General features: G+C 41.6%; 7 protein-coding genes across 8 annotated transcripts in view; all 7 read left to right on the top strand.

Moving 5' to 3' along the window:
* The window catches only part of LOC139648202 (protocadherin alpha-C2-like), a 90,953-nt gene that overhangs the window by 9,913 nt on the left and 58,522 nt on the right, over window positions 1-22,518 (top strand). The window lies entirely within an intron of this gene.
* On the top strand, window positions 1,104-3,741 carry LOC139648215 (protocadherin alpha-4-like). The gene is made up of 2 exons (XM_071524269.1): window positions 1,104-3,482; window positions 3,715-3,741. Exons 1-2 carry the CDS (start codon window positions 1,104-1,106, stop codon window positions 3,739-3,741), a joined length of 2,406 nt encoding a protein of 801 aa, XP_071380370.1.
* LOC139648214 (protocadherin alpha-3-like) lies at window positions 5,245-7,662 on the top strand. The gene has a single exon (XM_071524268.1). The coding sequence runs from the start codon at window positions 5,245-5,247 to the stop codon at window positions 7,660-7,662; it is 2,418 nt and encodes an 805-aa protein (XP_071380369.1).
* On the top strand, window positions 8,966-11,401 carry LOC139648212 (protocadherin alpha-2-like). Its single transcript, XM_071524267.1, has one exon. It carries the CDS (start codon window positions 8,966-8,968, stop codon window positions 11,399-11,401), a length of 2,436 nt encoding a protein of 811 aa, XP_071380368.1.
* LOC139648211 (protocadherin alpha-2-like) lies at window positions 12,499-14,916 on the top strand. The gene has a single exon (XM_071524266.1). The coding sequence runs from the start codon at window positions 12,499-12,501 to the stop codon at window positions 14,914-14,916; it is 2,418 nt and encodes an 805-aa protein (XP_071380367.1).
* LOC139648210 (protocadherin alpha-2-like) lies at window positions 16,036-18,688 on the top strand. The gene is made up of 2 exons (XM_071524265.1): window positions 16,036-18,414; window positions 18,647-18,688. Exons 1-2 carry the CDS (start codon window positions 16,036-16,038, stop codon window positions 18,686-18,688), a joined length of 2,421 nt encoding a protein of 806 aa, XP_071380366.1.
* LOC139648209 (protocadherin alpha-13-like) lies at window positions 19,505-21,901 on the top strand. Its single transcript, XM_071524264.1, has one exon. The coding sequence runs from the start codon at window positions 19,505-19,507 to the stop codon at window positions 21,899-21,901; it is 2,397 nt and encodes a 798-aa protein (XP_071380365.1).

The raw sequence follows: 22,518 nt of genomic DNA, 5'->3' as shown, positions 1-22,518 counted from the left end.
AAGAGAATGATGAAGTATTTCTCATTGTTTTACTACTTTAATGTGCAGAAGAGAATGTCAAAAGTTGCCCATCTTCATATTTTTTCTTTAACTTTTATATCAAACGGTTTTGTCCCAAATCGCAATAGATTTACATTTTAATGGACTTTGCGTTCATGTTAAAATGGAGCAGTAAGATGAAGGTGTTTTAAGTCGATATAGGCATACTGTACATCTCTTGCTCATCTCTTGCTCATCCTCAGTCATTTATGGCCCCAGGATCATTGTCAATAAGCCTATTTCGCTATCCATGGTGCTGACCGTAAACGTCTGAATGTGTTTTCCAATCCCCAGGATGTAAGGAAGACAAACTATGTTCCTTACTAATGAAAGAGCATGTTGCACCACCCGGCACGTACATTTGTAAATGTACACATATGTTTAAGAGTTGTTGTATGATATTTTACCTATTTTATCACTTGCAGGCAAGCAATCTATATGGATAAAATATAAGGCCTCAGTTTGCTCTCTGATTTGTTAAAAAAAAAAAAGGGAAATGGGTTACTGTCTTTATAGTTTTTTATTGTTTTTCTTTCTCATTAGCTCTGCTCACGCTTTTGCTTGAATATTGTATTCGTTTCTAACATGCATACGGATGCAATGCATACGGATCTATCCATACGGCTGAAAAAACATCACGGTCATATTATGTTAACTTAAAAGATCTGATGAAATACACTTCCATGTTCCCCGATTTTTTTTTCTCGTAGTTTGTCATTAGATTGATGTTTACTGAGGATTTAAGAAAGTGAAGGTCTTTCCATTGTAGTTGTTTGATGTTGATTGTAGTTATTTCAAATGACCACATGGGGACATTGTAGACCATCACATTTGGACCTTCTGCTTGGTGGCTTGAGGCTCCTCCCAGATTCAGGGGATGATGATGTTTCTCAGGGCTTTGTTACAAAGAGACGCAGGGCGAGAGAGAACGGTGCGACAACCATTTTCCTGTTTGCTGTTAAATAATGCCGAGAACGTGGACTGGTGTATTTCTCTCTTAACCTGAATTATATGACGGGATTGTTGACATTTGGATCTATGCTTTGTTCTCGATACATGGAATTATGCGTTTACCGAGTAGAACGAGCTCTATTGGAATATATCTAGCGGTTTTGCTGCTGGATTGTTACTGGGAAGCGGTGTCTGGGCAGCTCTCTTACTCCGTTTCAGAAGAGGTAAACCCGGGGACTTCTGTTGGAAATATCGCTAAGGATCTTAACCTCAATGTCCAGGATTTGGAGTCCCGTATGTTTCAGATTGTTACTGGATCACAGAGAAAATATTTTGACGTAAACCTAAAGACTGGTGTTCTCTACGTTAACGAGAGAATAGACAGAGAGGAGCTCTGCGCCGATGAACCCAAATGTTCTCTCAGTGTAGAAGCAGTTATTAATAGCCCTTTGAAACTCTATCGTGTTGAAATTAGCATCTTGGATGTAAATGACAATTCTCCATCATTTCGCAGCACGTCACAAATAATTAATATTACTGAGAATACAATAGCAGGGGCGAAATTCCCCTTAAAATCCGCTCATGATGCAGATGTTGGTAAAAATACTGTGAATACTTACAAGCTTAGTCAAAATGAATACTTCTCTCTCGCTACACATAAGGGAGAAAGTGTTTCTGCTGAATTGGTGCTTCAGAAAGCGTTAGACAGAGAGAGACAGCCTGTGATTAGACTCACACTGACTGCCATTGATGGAGGAACTCCCGTCAAATCTGGTAGTATGATGATTATAGTAAATGTAATGGACATTAACGATAACCCTCCTGTTTTCAGTAAAACGCTGTACAAAGCCAGTGTTTATGAGAATGCGCCGATTGGTACATCGATAATAAGTTTGAATGCTACTGATTTAGATGAAGGTCCAAATGGGGACATATACTATTCCTTCAGTGACTTGGGTCGGGGGGATACGGCAGATCTGTTTTCCATAGATCCAAAAACAGGAACTGTCACAAATAAAGAAAATATCGATTTTGAAGTAAATAATGCTTTTGAGATTCGAGTTCAAGCTAATGATGGGGCTCCTTTTCCGATGACCTCACATGCCAAATTATTGATTGAAGTTTTAGACGTCAATGACAATGCCCCTGAGATTTCAGTTACGTCACTATTACAAACAGTGAAAGAAGATGCCTCGATAGGCACTGCCATTGCGCTTGTGTCAGTTCTCGATAAAGATGGAGGCAAAAATGGAATGGTAAATTGTAAAATTAACAACAATGTCCCTTTCAAATTAGTTTCAAATTATAAAAACTATTATTCGTTGGTGGTTGACGGTCTTCTGGACAGAGAGAGTGTCTCTCAGTACAATGTCAAAATCACTGCTACTGATGAAGGGAACCTCCCTTTCTCCAGCACCAGTGTTATTGTTGTACACGTTTCAGATGTAAATGACAACAAACCTCGATTCTCAGAACCAGTAATCAATGTTTATGTGAAAGAGAATAATCAAATAGGAGTTGTTATTAAAACAGTTTCCGCAGTTGATGCTGACGCCGATCAAAACAGTCACGTGAGCTATTCATTTTTAGACAGCAATAGTAACTCACTGCCGCTGTCTATAATGGTAAACATCAACTCAGAGACTGGAGATATAGTCAGCCTGCAGTCTTTTAACTTTGAGGAGTTAAAAACGTTCCAGTTTAAAGTTCAGGCCACAGACTCTGGTGTTCCTCCGCTCAGCAGCAACGTGACTGTGAACGTTTTTATCCTGGATGAGAATGACAACAGTCCCGGGATTCTCGCGCCCTATTCTGAGCACGGTTCCGTTAACAGTGAGAACATTCCCTATTCTGCTGAAGCGGGCTACTTTGTGGCCAAGATCCGGGCTGTAGACGCAGACTCTGGCTACAATGCGCTGCTTTCTTATCACATCTCTGAGCCCAAGGGAACCAACCTCTTCCGAATCGGAACCAGCACCGGGGAAATCAGGACTAAGAGGCGAATGAGTGACAATGACGTGAAGACTCACCCGTTGGTGGTGTTGGTTTGTGATAACGGAGAACCCTCCCTGTCAGCTACTGTGTCTATTGATGTAGTGGTGGTTGAAAGCACAGCTGACATCCAGACTCAGTTCAGACACGTGCCGATAAAGGAGGAGAGCTTCTCTGATTTAAACCTGTATTTGTTGATCGCCATCGTGTCGGTGTCAGTGATCTTTCTACTGAGCTTCATCAGTTTAATAGCTGTCAAATGCCACAGGACAGACGGCAGTTTCAGCAGGTACAGCGCCCCAATGATCACCACCCACCCTGACGGGAGCTGGTCTTACTCTAAATCTACTCAGCAGTATGACGTGTGTTTCAGCTCAGACACACTGAAGAGTGACGTAGTGGTTTTCCCCGCGCCGTTTCCGCCTGCAGATGCGGAACTGATCAGTATTAACGGAGGGGACACTTTTAGCCGGACTCAGACTTTACCCAGCAAAGAGAAGGTAAGGGCATACAAAGCAGATGCACTCATTACATAGTTTATCCTTTCGAAAGTTTTGTGTTGGTAGGTCCCAAAGATTATAATTTAAATTATCGAAAGTGTTTCATTTTATTGTGAATCCCACAAGTAAAACGACAATTCATATTTGTACTTCTTTGTTTGCGCCAGGAGTTAGCACTGTGCATTTGCAGAATTTGTCCACATGACGTGATTTAATTCATTTTTTTTCCAAGGTGTGTCCCAGTGACGTCCTTATCTGATCCATGTGTCTATACTTTTCTCAAAACGCGTCATCACAAAAATCAGTGATTATTCACCCTTGACATTCACAGTCAAAATGCCATTGAGGTGTACAGCTGCGGAAAAGAATGTAAAGAATAGTTGAGACTTTCATTGAGCTAGAATCTGTCGTTGCCCTTACTTTTCCTTGAAAACGAATGTAGTAGCAGACCTTGGTAAAATATAATTGTATGTTGTTTTTTCATAATGAGATATACTCTTTTTGAAAAGCTTGACCTACTTTTAGAAATGAAAGTTAAACTCACAATGAGATATTATTGATGCTATTGGCTAAGTGAAGATCAAGGCTTCCGTTCATTTATTATGATGTAATCCTCCATATTTTTGAATTATTGTGCAATGGACTGTTTTTTCTCACAGAAACAGACCTACATATGTAGTGATTTGGTTGACGGGTGACGGGGGTCTAGATGAGGACAATTCTGACATGGTCAAGTAAATAGCAATTCCCCGAAAAGTAGTCTAAATCCTTGTATAAATGGTCTTTTAAATACGTTTCTGTCGTTGTCAAAACGTTCACAAACTCATTGTAAGTACCTGTGTGTGACATCCAGTTTAAACTAAGAATTATTTGCAAATAGTTTGGTCTCAGTTCTTTTCCTTGCAAGGTCTGGTTGAAAATCTTGTTTGTAAAGTGTCTGAAGAGGGGCTGTATACTGCTTTGCTTTTTCCTCTCTGATCTTATTGGAAATAGCGATGTCTATGGTGCTGAATGCAAGCCTCTAACCGTTGTTAACCTGGCAAACGAAACTTACCCAAGAAGATGAAATGTTATATTGTCTATGATAATGATAGCTTTAATAATCACGTAAGACGTGAAGCCTTATCTAATGTCAGTGTGTATATGAACTGTCATCTTTCATTCATTCCCGAAGGTTTTAGGTTATGTAAACCAAGGCAAACATCACTTGCCCCTTTTCCTGTTTTAATGAAGAAGGCAAAACGTTTTGTTAGTTGTTAACCCGAATAGATCCACACTATTTTATGACTACTGACACATCTTCAAGTGTGTTCCTGGTCATTATTCAAAACTGCAGCATAATGCTCTGTCCATGGTTCTTCAGACTGTGCTAACTTAAATGATCCTAATGATATTTTACGCATTAACGATTCCTTGTTTTTCGTTGACGTTGGAAGGTTTTCAGTGGTGGGGATTTAAAATACATAATGTTATTTCAGTGTGTTCATTTATAGCCATGGTAGTTATTTCAAATGACCACGTGGCGACACTGTAGACCATAACTTTGAGACCTCCTCGTTGAGCTCTTGATGCCCCTCCCAGATTCAAGGGGTAATAATTTTTCTCAGGGCTTTGTTAGAATGAGAAGCAGAGCGAGACGGAACGAACGAGGACCAATCCTACTGATAGCTTGCATTTAACTCCCATTACTGTAATCTTGGCCTGAATTCACGACGGAAACATTGACATTAGGATCTATGCTTTATTGTCGTTTTATGGAATTATGCATTTACCGAGTAGATGGAGCTCTATTGGGATATATCTAGTTCTTGTTTTGCTGGAGTGTTACTGGGAATCAGTGTCCGGGCAGCTCACCTACTCTGTCTCAGAGGAGGTAAACCCGGGGACGTCTGTTGGAAATATCGCTAAGGATCTTAACCTCAATGTCCAGGATTTGGAGTCCCGTATGTTTCAGATTGTTACCGGATCAAAGAGAAAATATTTCGAGGTAAATCTAAAGACTGGTTTTCTCTATGTCAGTGAGATAATAGACAGAGAGGAGCTCTGTGCGAAAGCTGCAAAATGCACAATAAATGTAGAGGCAGTGATTAATAATCCATTGAAACTTTACCGCACTGAAATTAATATTCTTGATGTAAATGATAATTACCCATCCTTCAGTGCCAAATCACAAACTATCGACGTAGCTGAGAGCATATTGCCGGGGGCTACATTCCATGTGCTGTCAGCCTACGATGCCGATGTAGGGAAAAATGGTATCAGTACATACAAGCTAAATCCCAATGAATATTTTTCTTTAGCGGTGCACAAAGGGCAGAGTGTGTCTGCTGAGTTGGTGCTACAGAAAGCATTAGACCGAGAAAAACAGCCTGTGATTAAACTCGCACTGACCGCTCTAGATGGCGGAGCACCTCCAAAATCAGGCACATCGGAGATAATAATCAATGTTTTGGACATCAATGATAACATCCCAGTGTTTACCAAAACCTTGTATAAAACAAGCATTACAGAAAATGTACCTCTTGGCACTACAGTATTAACTGTAACTGCAACAGACGCCGATGAGGGAACAAACAGGGACATTTCGTATTCTTTGAGTTCAAAAGATCAAGATCATGTCTTGGAAATCTTTGAAATTGATTCGGAAACAGGGATATTAACAGTTAAAGGAAAAATTAACTTCGAAACAAATCCTGCTTTTGAGATCCGTGTGCAGGCTAGTGACAAAGGCCAACCTCCATTGGCAGCACAGTGTAAAGTACTAGTAGAGGTGGTGGACCTAAATGACAATGCTCCTGAGATCACTGTGACGTCACTACTCAATACAGTGAAGGAGGACGCGAAAGTTGGCACGGCTATTGCACTTGTGTCAGTTCTCGACAGAGATGGAGGCAAAAACGGTGAGGTGAAATGCGAGATCGCAAATAATGTCCCTCTCAAATTAGAGACAAATTATAAAAATTATTATTCTTTAGTAGTTGGCGAGCCTCTAGACAGAGAAATAACGCCCCAATACAACGTCACCATCACAGCTACTGATGAAGGGACCCCAGCTCTCTCTAGCACCAGCATTATTACAGTTCAAGTTTCTGATGTCAATGACAACGCACCGCTTTTTTCGGAGCCTTTAATTAATGTTTATGTGAAAGAGAACAGTCAAGTAGGAACAATTATTAAAACAGTGACTGCATTTGATGCTGACGTCAGTGAAAACGCCCAGGTGAGCTATTCATTTTTAGACAGTAATAGTAACTCACTGCCGCTGTCTACAATAGTAAATATCAACTCAGAGACTGGAGATATAGTCAGCCTGCAGTCTTTTAACTTTGAGGAGATAAAAACGTTCCAGTTTCAAGTTCAGGCCACAGACTCTGGTGTTCCTCCGCTCAGCAGCAACGTGACTGTGAACGTTTTTATCCTGGATGAGAATGACAACAGTCCCGGGATTCTCGCGCCCTATTCTGAGCACGGCTCCGTTAACAGTGAGAACATTCCCTATTCTGCTGAAGCGGGCTACTTTGTGGCCAAGATCCGGGCTGTAGACGCAGACTCTGGCTACAATGCGCTGCTTTCTTATCACATCTCTGAGCCCAAGGGAACCAACCTCTTCCGAATCGGAACCAGCACCGGGGAAATCAGGACTAAGAGGCGAATGAGTGACAATGACGTGAAGACTCACCCGTTGGTGGTGTTGGTTTGTGATAACGGAGAACCCTCCCTGTCAGCTACTGTGTCTATTGATGTAGTGGTGGTTGAAAGCACAGCTGACATCCAGACTCAGTTCAGACACGTGCCGATAAAGGAGGAGAGCTTCTCTGATTTAAACCTGTATTTGCTGATCGCCATTGTGTCGGTGTCAGTGATCTTTCTACTGAGCCTCATCAGTTTAATAGCTGTCAAATGCCACAGGACAGACGGCAGTTTCAGCAGGTACAGCGCCCCAATGATCACCACCCACCCTGACGGGAGCTGGTCTTACTCTAAATCTACTCAGCAATATGACGTGTGTTTCAGCTCAGACACACTGAAGAGTGACGTAGTGGTTTTCCCGGCGCCGTTTCCGCCTGTAGATGCGGAGCTGATCAGTATTAACGGAGGAGACACTTTTAACCGGACTCAGACTTTACCCAGCAAAGAGAAGGTAAGAGTGATGACACATAAACTTCAAGGCTACCAATAGCTTTATAATATATTTTATTAATAGATTTATATTGTTTTCGCTTGACCCTAAGAAAGAGAAGGTAGAGTATACTTGTCATTTTTGAAAACAAAACAAAATATAATATTCCATCGTTTTCATGTTCCTTTGTCAGCCGGGAGTTATAGAGCTTTTTAATATTGCTGATTAAAAAATTGGTATGCTTAAATGTTCTTCCCTTTAGTGCAACTGTGCAACCAGTTATCACTGACTTATTGGCCCATTGGTAACAACAATAGTTTACAAAATAGATGATCCATAGTCGTCTGCGTTTGGTCCTGCTTCATGGGAATGGCGCTCTCCATGGTGCTGACATCTCTCAGAGTTGTTTGTTTGTCCATTGTTCAAAACAATCTACAACGGTATGCTTGAGTCAAACTCATTTAATCTTTTCGTTAAATTTGCATATTATTTTCTTCGTGACATTCTCCGTTGCACTTATGTATATTTCAAAAATGAATATATTTATTAAGATCAACAAAGCACAGCTACTCTGCCCACCGCTCGTCAAAGCTGTAGAATAGTTTATCCAGCCATTCCATAGGGTTAGTTTCAGTGTAGTTCTGCTTTTTATTTTTTTAGGATCATGTAGGTACAGATGCTTGGCATTATAGCCATTCACAACAGGTACATGATGCCTAAGAGGGCATAACAAGGATTGCAACACCACTTTGGTGCCCAATCCTAATTTCCACATTTCTGTATTGGTTCATTATTAAAACGACCTGTCAGGTGATGGTTGTTTGAGCTGACACATGAAGTAGGGTTTTGTGGTGAAACAAATCACATTTAATACCCTTTTTTTTACTATATTGCAGTTATTATTTAACACGTGACTACTTTTTTTCTCTGATAGTTAATGTATCTATATCTACGTTTATTTGTCCTTTTCACTGTTTAGTTTATTGTTTAGTTTTCTGCGATCAACATACTTCATCGAATCCAATGATCACTTGAGACTCGGGCTATGTGTTTATAAAAAAAACTTCACTTATGATATGGTGCTGTCATTTAGTGTTAGTGTCTAATATAGTATATCAAATAAACACTAGATGTCGCTGGAGACCACATATACAAGCTTGTGCATCAATTCCCCCAAACTCCTCCTCTGTTGACGGTGAAAAAAGAAGCTGCCTGTATGCGTAGGGATGGGTTAGTAAACCACTCGGAAGATGATCCCGAGACGAAAGGAGCTTGGCTGTCTTCAGGACATAACTCAATATATATGATTAATTGTTTTACTCTGTGTGGATTATTTGGCTGAAGGTCTTTCCTAAACAAAAGGATGAGTCGTCGACAGAACAGACAGGCCGACTGGATTCTGTGCGCCATTCTTCTTTGTTTATCTGACTGGTCTGCAGCTCAGATATCCTACTCCGTTTCCGAGGAGGTGGACAAAGGCACGGTGGTGGGGAATCTCGCTAAGGATTTAAACATTAAAATACAGGAACTAGAAGAACGGAGTCTTCGGATTGTATCGGGATACAGTAAGAGATATTTCGAGGCTAATTTAAGAACAGGAGAGTTGTTTGTAGATGACAGGATAGACCGAGAGGAGCTTTGTCCGAATTTGTTGAAGTGCTCCTTAAATATAGAGGCATTATTGAGCCATCCTATGAATCTTTATCGCATTGAGCTCAATATTCTTGACATTAATGATAACGCACCCTCATTCCTTGAACAAAATCATGTATTTAACATCTCCGAGTCTTCTTCGACGGGAGAGACGTATCCTCTCCCAATAGCAAACGATCCAGATCGCAGCAGTAATTCAGTAAAGACCTACAAACTGAGTCCGAATGAATATTTCACTCTGGATGTACAGAGAAATGGAGAACAGAGTGTGTCTGCTGAGTTACTGCTGCAAAAACCTTTAGATCGAGAGAAGCAGGCAGTTGTTAAACTTATTCTGACTGCAGTAGATGGAGGAACACCCCCAAAATCTGGGACTTCACAGATACTTGTTAATGTATTGGATGGCAATGATAATTCCCCTGTTTTCAGCAAACCGTTGTACAAAGTGAGCGTGAATGAAAATCTGTCACTGGGTACAGATATATTGCAATTAGACGCCTCGGACTTAGACGAAGGTTTAAACGCAGAAATAATATATTCTTTTATGAAACGCGGCAATATAAATGCAGGGGACAAATTCTCTATAGAACCACTAAGTGGTCACATTAGTGTAAAGGCAAATTTGGATCGTGAAGAAAATTCAGCTTACGAATTACGTGTTCAAGCAACAGACAGAGGCTCTTCCCCCCGCAGCGGCTTTTCTAAAGTACTGGTTGAGGTTGTCGATGTTAATGACAATGCTCCAGAAATCTCCATAACTTCACTCATGAGTCCAGTGAAGGAAAACGCTGAAATTGGAACAGTGATCGCATTAGTTACAGTGACTGATAAGGATGGTGGGCAGAATGGCCTTACCAACTGTAAACTCAGTGATTCAGTCCCTTTTAAACTAAAATCAAATTACAAAAACTATTATTCTTTGACAGTTGATGGGCTTCTTGACAGAGAGAGCGCATCACAGTACAATATCACCATTACAGCTACTGATGAAGGAACTCCACCTCTGTCCAGCACTGGTGTTATCACTGTACACATTTCTGATGTCAATGACAACGCGCCTCGTTTCCCAGAAAGTAGTATTAATGTTTATGTGAAGGAGAATAGCCCAGTTGGAGATATTGTCAAAAAAATAACTGCAGATGATGCCGACGTAGATGAAAATGGAAAATTGTCATATTCATTATTGGATAATTCTCCTAAAGATCTTCCCATTTCATCAGTTGTAAACATCAACTCAGAGACTGGAGATATAGTCGCCTTGCAGTCTTTTAACTTTGAGAAGATAAAAACGTTCGAGTTTAAAGTCCAGGCCACAGACTCTGGTGTTCCTCCGCTCAGCAGCAACGTGACTGTGAACGTTTTTATCCTGGATGAGAATGACAACAGTCCCGGGATTCTCGCGCCCTATTCTGAGCACGGCTCCGTTAACAGTGAGAACATTCCCTATTCTGCTGAAGCGGGCTACTTTGTGGCCAAGATCCGGGCTGTAGACGCAGACTCTGGCTACAATGCGCTTCTTTCTTATCACATCTCTGAGCCCAAGGGAACCAACCTCTTCCGAATCGGAACCAGCACCGGGGAAATCAGGACTAAGAGGCGAATGAGTGACAATGACGTGAAGACTCACCCGTTGGTGGTGTTGGTTTGTGATAACGGAGAACCCTCCCTGTCAGCTACTGTGTCTATTGATGTAGTGGTGGTTGAAAGCACAGCTGACATCCAGACTCAATTCAGACACGTGCCGATAAAGGAGGAGAGCTTCTCTGATTTAAACCTGTATTTGCTGATCGCCATCGTGTCGGTGTCAGTGATCTTTCTACTGAGCCTCATCAGTTTAATAGCTGTCAAATGCCACAGGACAGACGGCAGTTTCAGCAGGTACAGCGCCCCAATGATCACCACCCACCCTGACGGGAGCTGGTCTTACTCTAAATCTACTCAGCAGTATGACGTGTGTTTCAGCTCAGACACACTGAAGAGTGACGTAGTGGTTTTCCCCGCGCCGTTTCCGCCTGTAGATGCGGAGCTGATCAGTATTAACGGAGGAGACACTTTTAACCGGACTCAGACTTTACCCAACAAAGATAAGGTAAGTCTTGCCTCGTCTTACAATAGTTTTCTCAACTGGGTGCAGCCTCTTATTTAAACCTTTGGTTGAACGCATTATATATCTTTTTTTAACACACAGAGATAAGAACACTAACGTCATACATACACTCTTCTAGACTGTAAATTCTTGATTAGCTCTACCTAGAAATCGTCATAGGTAGCTCTACTTACCCATCGTTATGTTTTCAAAGTGGTCACAACTCGGAAATGTTCTCTTTCAAATTTTAGTCCCATTTTTTGGTAATCCATCACGTCAAATTCCATTCAATTTGTTTTCTTTCTGTTACGCAATAGAAAGGCGTCAGGGGAATTAATGAGTGCTGAACATTACTGTTCCGGGGATGGCTTCTACAGTTTTTGTGGGAAAAAAATCATATAACCAATGTGAATACTTTACACGGATATTTTATGATATTTTAGTTACTTTACAGTCATTTCAACAATCAAGGGATGGCATTGCATGCATGTAAACTACACTGAGGCGCTGTCCATGGTACTGAAACACTCTTCTCTTGTCTTCTCTTCTCTACCCTACTATGGTGTCCGTGGTCCTTAAATTGTTGTTAAGATCAATTCTTAGCAGATAATCTCATGTCTTCTTCATGAATATTATTAATTGCATAGAGGCAACGAGCATGTAAAACACCTAGAGAATAATGTGAATCAATATTGTATTAATTAATGGTAAGCTGAACTTCAGCTTACCATTACCATGTGGTCTGATTTATTGATATTATGAGTGCAATCTCTTTTGTATTTAGAGATGAGGTCTTCACCCATTAATTATGGTAGTTTGGTCCAACATAGTTGTTTCTCATTAATGTAGTTCATTAGACATAACGAACAATTCCTCTTCTCTTTTGGGCTATCTAAACTGTATACTAAAGAAACACGTGGTGTCGCTGGAGACCATAGAAAATAATGAGTTCAGCTCTAAAACTCCTCCTCCGTTCATGAAAAAAGGAAAACGTCATCTGCTCGTACTGCTTTGTGGAAAGAGGAAACAGTCGAATGGAGCCGTTGCGAGAAGGGTTGGACCTTAAGCAAGACTGGATATATAACAGTTTGTTTTTCATCTTTCGTGGATAGGCCTATAGGCGGAAACTTGGACTCGGCTCTTGTGATTAAACAGCGATGGCTGCTCGGGAACAATGGGATTATTTTGGGGGTCTGTTTGTCGCTCTGCTTTGTCTCTGTGATTGGTCTGCGGCTCAGATATCGTATTCAGTTTCAGAGGAGGTGGACAAAGGCACTGTAGTGGGGAATCTCGCTAAGGATTTAAACCTCAATGTGCAGGAACTGGAATCCACTGGTCTTCGGATTAACTCGGGGTATAAAACGCGGTATTTTGAGGTAAATCAGAAAACTGGAATCCTGTTCGTTAACGAGAGGATAGACCGAGAGGAGCTTTGTCCTAATACGATAAAGTGCTCTATAAATATAGAGGCCATATTGAGTCATCCTCGGAACCTCCATCGAATTGAGGTTAATATTCTTGATATTAATGACCATTCGCCATATTTTCTGGAGAAAACAAAGGCAATTGAAGTGTATGAGTCTTCATTTCCCGGGGAGAGGTATCCACTGCCAATAGCTCATGACGCAGACATAGGCAGTAACTCGGTAAAGAGCTACAAGCTGAGCTCAAATGAATACTTCACCGTGGATGTGCAGAGCAGTGGAGAGCAGAGTGCGTCTGCTGAATTGGTGCTGCAGAAAGCTTTAGACAGAGAGAAACAGGCTGTTATTGAACTCACACTGACCGCTGTAGATGGAGGTAAACCTGCTAGATCGGGTTCATTACAAATTATAGTGAATATAATGGATGTAAATGATAATTCCCCATCGTTTAGTGAACCTCTCTACAAGGTTAAGGTTGTTGAAAATGCAAAAATTGGAGCCACATTATTAACACTGAGCGCTACTGACTTAGATGAAGGTGTCAATAGTCAGCTTCTATACACTTTTACAGAAGGGGGACGTTTAAACCCCGATGACAAATTTTCCCTGAACGATGAAACAGGTGAAATTACTGTAAAGGGGAATATTGATTATGAGGAAACTCAAGCATACGAAATTCGTGTGCAAGCACGAGACAAAGGGACTCCTCCTCGCAGTGCACGTGGCAAGGTTTTAGTAGAAGTTATTGATGTCAATGACAATTCTCCAGAGATCTTGGTGTCATCACTCATGAGTCCAGTAAAAGAGGACGCTGAAATAGGAACAGTTGTCGCTTTGGTGACTATAACTGATAAAGATGGAGGCAAAAATGGCCTCACAAACTGTAAGATCACTGGCTCCGTGCCATTTAAATTAAAATCTAACTATAAAAATTATTATTCATTGTTGGTTGACGGGCATCTTGACAGAGAGAGTGTTTCCCAGTATAATGTCTCAATTACAGCTACAGATGAGGGGACCCCGCCTCTATCGAGCACCAGCGTTATTACCGTTCACATTTCTGATGTCAATGACAACGCGCCTCGTTTCCTGGAACCTATTATTAATGTTTATGTGAAAGAGAATAGTCCAGTGGGAGCCGTTATTCATACTATGACGACCTTTGATGCAGATTTGAATGAAAACGCAAAAACAACATATTCCTTGATTGATAATTCTCTGAAGAACACCCACATAGCCTCAATGGTAAACATCAACTCAGAGACTGGAGATATAGTCAGCCTGCAGTCCTTTAACTTTGAGGAGTTAAAAACGTTCCAGTTTAAAATTCAGGCCACAGACTCTGGTGTTCCTCCGCTCAACAGCAACGTGACTGTGAACGTTTTTATCCTGGATGAGAATGACAACAGTCCCGGGATTCTCGCGCCCTATTCTGAGCACGGCTCCGTTAACAGTGAGAACATTCCCTATTCTGCTGAAGCGGGCTACTTTGTGGCCAAGATCCGGGCTGTAGACGCAGACTCTGGCTACAATGCGCTGCTTTCTTATCACATCTCTGAGCCCAAGGGAACCAACCTCTTCCGAATCGGAACCAGCACCGGGGAAATCAGGACTAAGAGGCGAATGAGTGACAATGACGTGAAGACTCACCCGCTGGTGGTGTTGGTTTGTGATAACGGAGAACCCTCCCTGTCAGCTACTGTGTCTATTGATGTAGTGGTGGTTGAAAGCACAGCTGACATCCAGACTCAGTTCAGACACGTGCCGATAAAGGAGGAGAGCTTCTCTGATTTAAACCTGTATTTGCTGATCGCCATCGTGTCGGTGTCAGTGATCTTTCTACTGAGCCTCATCAGTTTAATAGCTGTCAAATGCCACAGGACAGACGGCAGTTTCAGCAGGTACAGCGCTCCAATGATCACCACCCACCCTGACGGGAGCTGGTCTTACTCTAAATCTACTCAGCAGTATGACGTGTGTTTCAGCTCAGACACACTGAAGAGTGACGTAGTGGTTTTCCCGGCGCCGTTTCCGCCTGTAGATGCGGAGCTGATCAGTATTAACGGAGGAGACACTTTTAACCGGACTCAGACTTTACCCAGCAAAGAGAAGGTAAGAGTGATGACACATAAACTTCAAGGCTACCAATAGCTTTATAATTTATTTTATTAATAGATTTATATTGTTTTCGCTTTACCCTAAGAAGGAGAAGATAGAGTATACTTGTCATTTTTGAAAACAAAATATAATATTCCATCGTTTTCATGTTCCTTTGTCAGCCGGGAGTTATAGAGCTTTTTAATATTGATGATTAAAAAAATGGTATGCTTAAATGTTCTTCCCTTTAGTGCAACTGTGCAACCAGTTATCACTGACTTATTGGCCCATTGGTAACAACAATAGTTTACAAAATAGATGATCCATAGTCGTCTGCGTTTGGTCCTGCTTCATGGGAATGGCGCTCTCCATGGTGCTGACATCTCTCAGAGTTGTTTGATTGTCCATTGTTCAAAACAATCTACAACGGTGTGCTTGAGTCAAGCTCGTTTAATCTTTTCGTTAAATTTGCATATTATTCTTCGTGTCATTCGCCGTTGCACTTAAGTATATTTCAAAAATGAAAATATGTATTAAGCTCAACAAAGCACAGCTAATCTGCCCACCGCTCGTCAAAGCTGTAGAATAGTTTATCCAGCCATTCCATAGGGTTAGTTTCAGTGTAGTTCTGCTTTTTTTTTTTTTAGGATCATGTAGGTACAGATGCTTGGCATTATAGCCATTCACAACAGGTACATGATGCCTAAGAGGGCATAAAAAGGATTGCAACACCACTTTGGTGCCCAATCCTAATTTCCACATTTCTGTATTGGTTCAGTATTGAAACGAACTGTCGAATTTAGAGGTGAGCTCTTCACCCAGTAGTTTGGTTCAACATACTAGTTTCTCATTAATGCAGTTCATTAGACATAACGAACACTTCCTCTTCTCTTTTGGGCTATCTAAACTGTATACCAAAGAAACACGTGGTGTCGCTGGAGACCACAGAAAATAATGAGTTCAGTGTCTAAAACTCCTCCTCCGCTCATGAAAAAGGGAAAACGTCATCAGCTCGTAGTGCTTTGTGGAAATAGGAAACAGTCGAATGGAGCCGTTGCGAGAAGGGTTGGACCTTAAGCAAGACTGGATATATAACAGTTTGTTTTAATTTTTGTTTTTTGTTTTTTTGTGCATATGCGGCAACTTGGACTCGGCTCTTGTGATTGAACAGCGATGGCTGCTCGGGAACAATGGGATTATTTTGGGGGTCTGTTTGTCGCTCTGCTTTGTCTCTGTGACTGGTCTGCGGCTCAGATATCTTATTCAGTTTCAGAGGAGGTGGACAAAGGCACGGTAGTGGGGAATCTCGCTAAGGATTTAAACCTCAATGTGCAGGAACTGGAAGCCACTGGTCTTCGGATTAACTCGGGGTATAAAACGCGGTATTTTGAGGTAAATCAGAAAACTGGAATTCTGTTCGTTAACGAGAGGATAGACCGAGAGGAGCTTTGTCCTAATACGATAAAGTGCTCTATAAATATAGAGGCCATATTGAGTCATCCTCGAAGTCTCCATCGAATTGAAATTAGTATTCTTGATATTAATGACAATTCACCGTCTTTTCTGGATGAAATAAATACAATTGATATGTATGAGTCCTCATATGCCAGGGAGAGGTATCCACTGCCAATAGCTCATGACGCAGACATAGGCAGTAACTCGGTAAAGAGCTACAAGCTGAGCTCAAATGAATACTTCACCGTGGATGTGCAGAGCAGTGGAGAGCAGAGTGCGTCTGCTGAATTGGTGCTGCAGAAAGCTTTAGACAGAGAGAAACAGGCTGTTATTGAACTCACACTGACCGCTGTAGATGGAGGTAAACCTGCCAGGTCCGGGACTTTGCAGATAATCGTGAATGTAATGGATGTAAATGACAATTCGCCTTTGTTCACTAAACCTCTCTACAAAGTTAAGGTTGTTGAAAACACAAAGATTGGAAACACGGTATTAAAACTTAGCGCTACTGACTTAGATGATGGTGTAAATGGTCAGCTTGTATACACTTTTACAGAAAGGGGACGTTTAAACCCTGATGACAAATTTTCCCTGAACGATGAAACTGGTGAAATTACTGTAAAAGGGAATATTGATTATGAGGAAACTCAAGCATACGAGATTCGTGTTCAAGCACAAGACAAAGGGACTCCTCCTCGCAGTGCACATGGCAAGGTTTTAGTGGAAGTTATTGATGTCAATGACAATTCTCCACAAATCTTAGTGTCATCACTCATGAGTCCAGTAAAAGAGGACGCTGAAATAGGAACAGTTGTCGCTTTGGTGACTATAACTGATAAAGATGGAGGCAAAAGTGGGCTCACAGACTGTAAGCTCACTGGCTCCGTGCCATTTAAATTAAAATCTAACTATAAAAATTATTATTCATTGTTGGTTGACGGGCATCTTGACAGAGAGAGTGTTTCCCAGTATAATATCTCAATTACGGCTACAGATGAGGGGACCCCGCCTCTATCGAGCACCAGCGTTATTACCGTTCACATTTCTGATGTCAATGACAACGCGCCTCGTTTCCTTGAACCTTTTATTAATGTTTATGTGAAAGAGAATAGTCCACTGGGAGCCGTTATTCATACTATGACGACGTTTGATGCAGATTTGAATGAAAACGCAAAGACGACGTACTCTTTAATTGATAGTTTCCCGAAAAACACCCAGATAGCCTCAATGGTAAACATCAATTCAGAGACTGGAGATATAGTCAGCCTGCAGTCTTTTAACTTTGAGGAGATAAAAACGTTCCAGTTTCAAGTTCAGGCCACAGACTCTGGTGTTCCTCCGCTCAGCAGCAACGTGACTGTGAACGTTTTTATCCTGGATGAGAATGACAACAGTCCCGGGATTCTCGCGCCCTATTCTGAGCACGGCTCCGTTAACAGTGAGAACATTCCCTATTCTGCTGAAGCGGGCTACTTTGTGGCCAAGATCCGGGCTGTAGACGCAGACTCTGGCTACAATGCCTTGCTTTCTTATCACATCTCTGAGCCCAAGGGAACCAAGCTCTTCCGAATCGGAACCAGCACCGGGGAAATCAGGACTAAGAGGCGAATGAGTGACAATGACGTGAAGACTCACCCGTTGGTGGTGTTGGTTTGTGATAACGGAGAACCCTCCCTGTCAGCTACTGTGTCTATCGATGTAGTGGTGGTTGAAAGCACAGCTGACATCCAGACTCAGTTCAGACACGTGCCGGTAAAGGAGGAAAGCTTCTCTGATTTAAACCTGTATTTGCTGATCGCCATTGTGTCGGTGTCAGTGATCTTTCTACTGAGCCTCATCGGTTTAATAGCTGTCAAATGCCACAGGACAGACGGCAGTTTCAGCAGGTACAGCGCCCCAATGATCACCACCCACCCTGACGGGAGCTGGTCTTACTCTAAATCTACTCAGCAGTATGACGTGTGTTTCAGCTCAGACACACTGAAGAGTGACGTAGTGGTTTTCCCGGCGCCGTTTCCGCCTGTAGATGCGGAGCTGATCAGTATTAACGGAGGAGACACTTTTAGCCGGACTCAGACATTACCCAATAAAGAGAAGGTAAGAAAAAAAAATCTAATCTCTGTTTTTCATCTGAGGACATGTTTTCTCTCAGTCATCATCGCTCTTACTCGAATATGCTATATGAAGAATAGATATGTTTCAGTTGTCTATAAAAGCAGAGTTTAGGAATCGACATTGACCTTTCTTCGTGGCCTTTAAATCTGTGTCTTATACTTGCATGCTTTCATAGTTGTTGTTTTTTTTTTTCTAAAACTCTTACTGGGAACAGGAATATGCTGAAGTCCACGGTGGTGATGCTACATCAGACTAACATTTCTCATTCCTTTTATGCGACCATACGTCATTCTTGCTGTTCCCTTGTACACTACTATAAACATTTCCATCTTCCAATTGATTGTCATTTGGGAAATTCACTGGACAGGTTAAGAGCCAAATTAACACGTTTTCCTCTTTTGTTATTTTGCATTAAAACGTTGTCCTTTCAAGATCTCGTGCAACATATGTGTCGTTACGTATGAGATTTTTGTTTTGTTTGTTTATTTGAAAAGCCACCCAGGTCAGATGTAAAAGGAACCTCGATCACACCTACATATATCATATACACTCAATTGATATACCTATTTCTACATAACAGTGGGTACGCCTATGCCGATGGTTCTAAAACATCAGTCATATATTGTATGTAACAACAGAAACATCGAAAAAGCCTTCACTACATACCTTAAGCCGCTCTTTGACATGTAGATGACCTGCATTAGCTGCTGCTTTCCATATTAATTTGAAGGCATTTTTTCGTGTTGTAGAAATATGATCCCTTCAGTATGGGTTTTATATTAGTGTAGTTTTTTGAAATCCCCACGTGGCGACACTGTAGACCATAACTTTTAGATTGTCTCTCCGGTAGCTCGACGCTCCTCCCAGTTTCAGAGAACGATTTGGCTTCTCGGGGCTTTGTCATAAAGAGACGAGGAGCGAGTGTGAAAGGACGGAGGGCTGGTCTATTGTTTTTCCATATGTAAAATATTTTAAACGTAGCCTATATTTTTATTTATAACTTATTTTCTTGGACTATTGGTGACGGATTTCTTAGAGTTGGATCTATGCTTGCACCACATTGTATGGAATTATGTCTTTACCGAGCAGAAGGAGGTCTATTGTTCCATATCTAATGCTTGTGCTGGTCGAGTGTTACTGGGAAGCGGTGTCTGGGCAGCTCTCCTACTCCGTCTCAGAGGAAGTGAATCCGGGAACTTCTGTTGGAAATATCGCCAAGGATCTGAACCTCAATGTCCATGATTTGCAGTCCCGTATGTTTCAGATTGTTACCGGATCAAAGACAAAATATTTCGAGGTAAATTTAAAGACTGGTGTTCTCTACATCAATGAGAGAATAGACAGAGAGGAGCTATGTGCAAAGGCACCAAAATGCACAGTCAGCGTAGAGGCCGTGATAAACGACCCATTGAAGCTGTATCGTTTAGAAATAAATATTCTAGATGTAAATGATAATGCCCCGTTATTCATTGAGAAATTGCAAACTATAAATATAGCAGAAAACACTTTGCCTGGAATGAAATTCGCCTTATCGGAAGTCGTAGATGCAGACATTGGGAAGAACAGGGTAAACACGTTCAACATGACACCAAATGAATATTTTAGTCTCGTTCCAATCAAAGGAACAGATAGCATGTCGGCTGAATTAGTTTTACAAAAAGCTTTAGACCGAGAGAAACAGTCTGTAATCCAAATCACACTGACTGCTATAGATGGGGGGATTCCACAGAAGTCTGGTACATCACGAGTAATAATACATGTTTTGGATACAAATGATAACCCTCCAATTTTCAGCAGCCCTTTATATAAAATTAGAATTTTCGAAAACATGCCGATTGGGACGACAGTGATTAAGCTGAATGCAAGCGACGCAGACGAAGGCACAAACAGTGAGATTGTGTATTCTCTCCGGGATAAAGGACAAGACCATGTACTAACCGCATTTCAGATTGACCCCAAAAAAGGTACAATTACAGTAAAAGGTAGTGTTGATTTTGAGGAAAACCCTGCCTTTGAGATTCGCGCAGAGGCTGCTGATAAAGGTCAACCTCCAATGGCTGCTCACTGTAAAGTACTGGTAGAAGTAATAGATCTAAACGACAATGCTCCTGAGATCACTGTGACGTCACTGCTGAACACAGTAAAGGAGGACGCTAAAGTAGGTACTGCTATTGCACTTGTGTCAGTCTTCGATAAAGATGGAGGCAAAAACGGAGAAGTGCATTGTAAAATAGATCGCAAGACCCTCTTCAAATTGGAAACAAACTACAAGAACTATTACTCGTTGGTAGTTGATGGTTTTCTTGACAGAGAGAGTGTTTCTCAGTACAATCTCACTATTATAGCTACAGATAAAGGGACGCCGCCTCTCTCCAGCACCAGTGTTATTACCTTACACATTTCTGATGTCAATGACAACTCGCCTTGTTTCTCAGAACCTGTGATCAATGTTTACTTGAAAGAGAACAGTCCAGTAGGAGAACATATTAAAACGGTGTCTGCTGTTGATGCTGACGTTGAGCAGAATGGCCAGGTGAGCTATTCATTTTTAGACAGTAACTCACTGCCGCTGTCTACAATGATAAATATCAACTCAGAGACTGGAGATATAGTCAGCCTGCAGTCTTTTAACTTTGAGGAGTTAAAAACGTTCCAGTTTCAAGTTCAGGCCACAGACTCTGGTGTTCCTCCGCTCAGCAGCAACGTGACTGTGAACGTTTTTATCCTGGATGAGAATGACAACAGTCCCGGGATTCTCGCGCCCTATTCTGAGCACGGCTCCGTTAACAGTGAGAACATTCCCTATTCTGCTGAAGCGGGCTACTTTGTGGCCAAGATCCGGGCTGTAGACGCAGACTCTGGCTACAATGCGCTGCTTTCTTATCACATCTCTGAGCCCAAGGGAACCAACCTCTTCCGAATCGGAACCAGCACCGGGGAAATCAGGACTAAGAGGCGAATGAGTGACAATGACGTGAAAACTCACCCGTTGGTGGTGTTGATTTGTGATAACGGAGAACCCTCCCTGTCAGCTACTGTGTCTATTGATGTAGTGGTGGTTGAAAGCACAGCTGACATCCAGACTCAATTCAGACACGTGCCGATAAAGGAGGAGAGCTTCTCTGATTTAAACCTGTATTTGCTGATCGCCATTGTGTCGGTGTCAGTGATCTTTCTACTCAGCCTCATCAGTTTAATAGCTGTCAAATGCCACAGGACAGACGGCAGTTTCAGCAGGTACAGCGCCCCAATGATCACCACCCACCCTGACGGGAGCTGGTCTTACTCTAAATCTACTCAGCAGTATGACGTGTGTTTCAGCTCAGACACACTGAAGAGTGACGTAGTGGTTTTCCCCGCGCCGTTTCCGCCTGTAGATGCGGAGCTGATCAGTATTAACGGAGGAGACACTTTTAGCCGGACTCAGACTTTACCCAACAAAGATAAGGTAAGCCATGCCTCGTCTTAGAATACTTTTCTCAACTGGGTGCAGCCTCTTATTTAAACCTTTGGTCTAACGTATTATATATATAGTACTGTGCAAAAGTCTTCGGCACCCTAGATTTTTTATATACATTTCTTAAAAGTCTTAGATGTTTATTTGTTTTCTGCATTAATTTGTCAGTAGACTGCTGTTTATTGAAAAGTTTTGATATTCAGAAATTTTTCATTTCATTAGTTTTGAAATCATCTTCGTTTTATGGATTTTTTCACATATGCCTAAGACTTTTGCACAGTACTGTATATATATTTTTTACACACAGTGATAAGAACACTAACGTCATACATAGACCCGTGTAGACTGTAAATTATTGTTCAGCTCTACCTAGAAATCGTTATAGGCAGCTCTACTTACTCATAGTTATGGTTTTCAAAGTGGTCACAACTCGGAAATGTTCCCGGGGGAACATTACTGTTCCGGGGATGGCTTATACACTTTCTTTGGGAAAAAAAATCATATAATCAATGTTAATACTTTGCACGGAATATGTTATGATCTTTTAGCTACTTTACAGTCAATTCAACAATCATCAAAGAATGGCAGTACATGCATGTAAACTACATTGAGGCGCTGTCCGTGGTGCT

The sequence above is a fragment of the Centroberyx affinis genome, unplaced genomic scaffold, assembly GCF_046629955.1.
Source record: "Centroberyx affinis isolate AG114_WGS23_722 - 3 ecotype Tasmania unplaced genomic scaffold, CSIRO-AGI_Caff_v1 ptg001172l_1, whole genome shotgun sequence".
Classification (NCBI taxonomy): domain Eukaryota; kingdom Metazoa; phylum Chordata; class Actinopteri; order Beryciformes; family Berycidae; genus Centroberyx; species Centroberyx affinis.
Note: the sequence above shows the minus strand (reverse complement) of the source record. Positions and strands in the feature narration are given on the sequence as shown.

Bases quoted from the DNA above. Each gene is read 5' to 3' on its own strand.
- LOC139648215 (XM_071524269.1), top strand. From the start codon at position 1,104: ATGCGTTTACCGAGTAGAACGAGCTCTATTGGAATATATCTAGCGGTT. The intron at 3,483-3,714 runs GTAAGGGCATAC...TTTTTTTCCAAG, and splicing joins CTTTACCCAGCAAAGAGAAG to GTGTGTCCCAGTGACGTCCT.
- LOC139648214 (XM_071524268.1), top strand. From the start codon at position 5,245: ATGCATTTACCGAGTAGATGGAGCTCTATTGGGATATATCTAGTTCTT.
- LOC139648211 (XM_071524266.1), top strand. From the start codon at position 12,499: ATGGCTGCTCGGGAACAATGGGATTATTTTGGGGGTCTGTTTGTCGCT.
- LOC139648210 (XM_071524265.1), top strand. From the start codon at position 16,036: ATGGCTGCTCGGGAACAATGGGATTATTTTGGGGGTCTGTTTGTCGCT. The intron at 18,415-18,646 runs GTAAGAAAAAAA...TACTGGGAACAG, and splicing joins CATTACCCAATAAAGAGAAG to GAATATGCTGAAGTCCACGG.
- LOC139648209 (XM_071524264.1), top strand. From the start codon at position 19,505: ATGTCTTTACCGAGCAGAAGGAGGTCTATTGTTCCATATCTAATGCTT.
- LOC139648212 (XM_071524267.1), top strand. From the start codon at position 8,966: ATGAGTCGTCGACAGAACAGACAGGCCGACTGGATTCTGTGCGCCATT.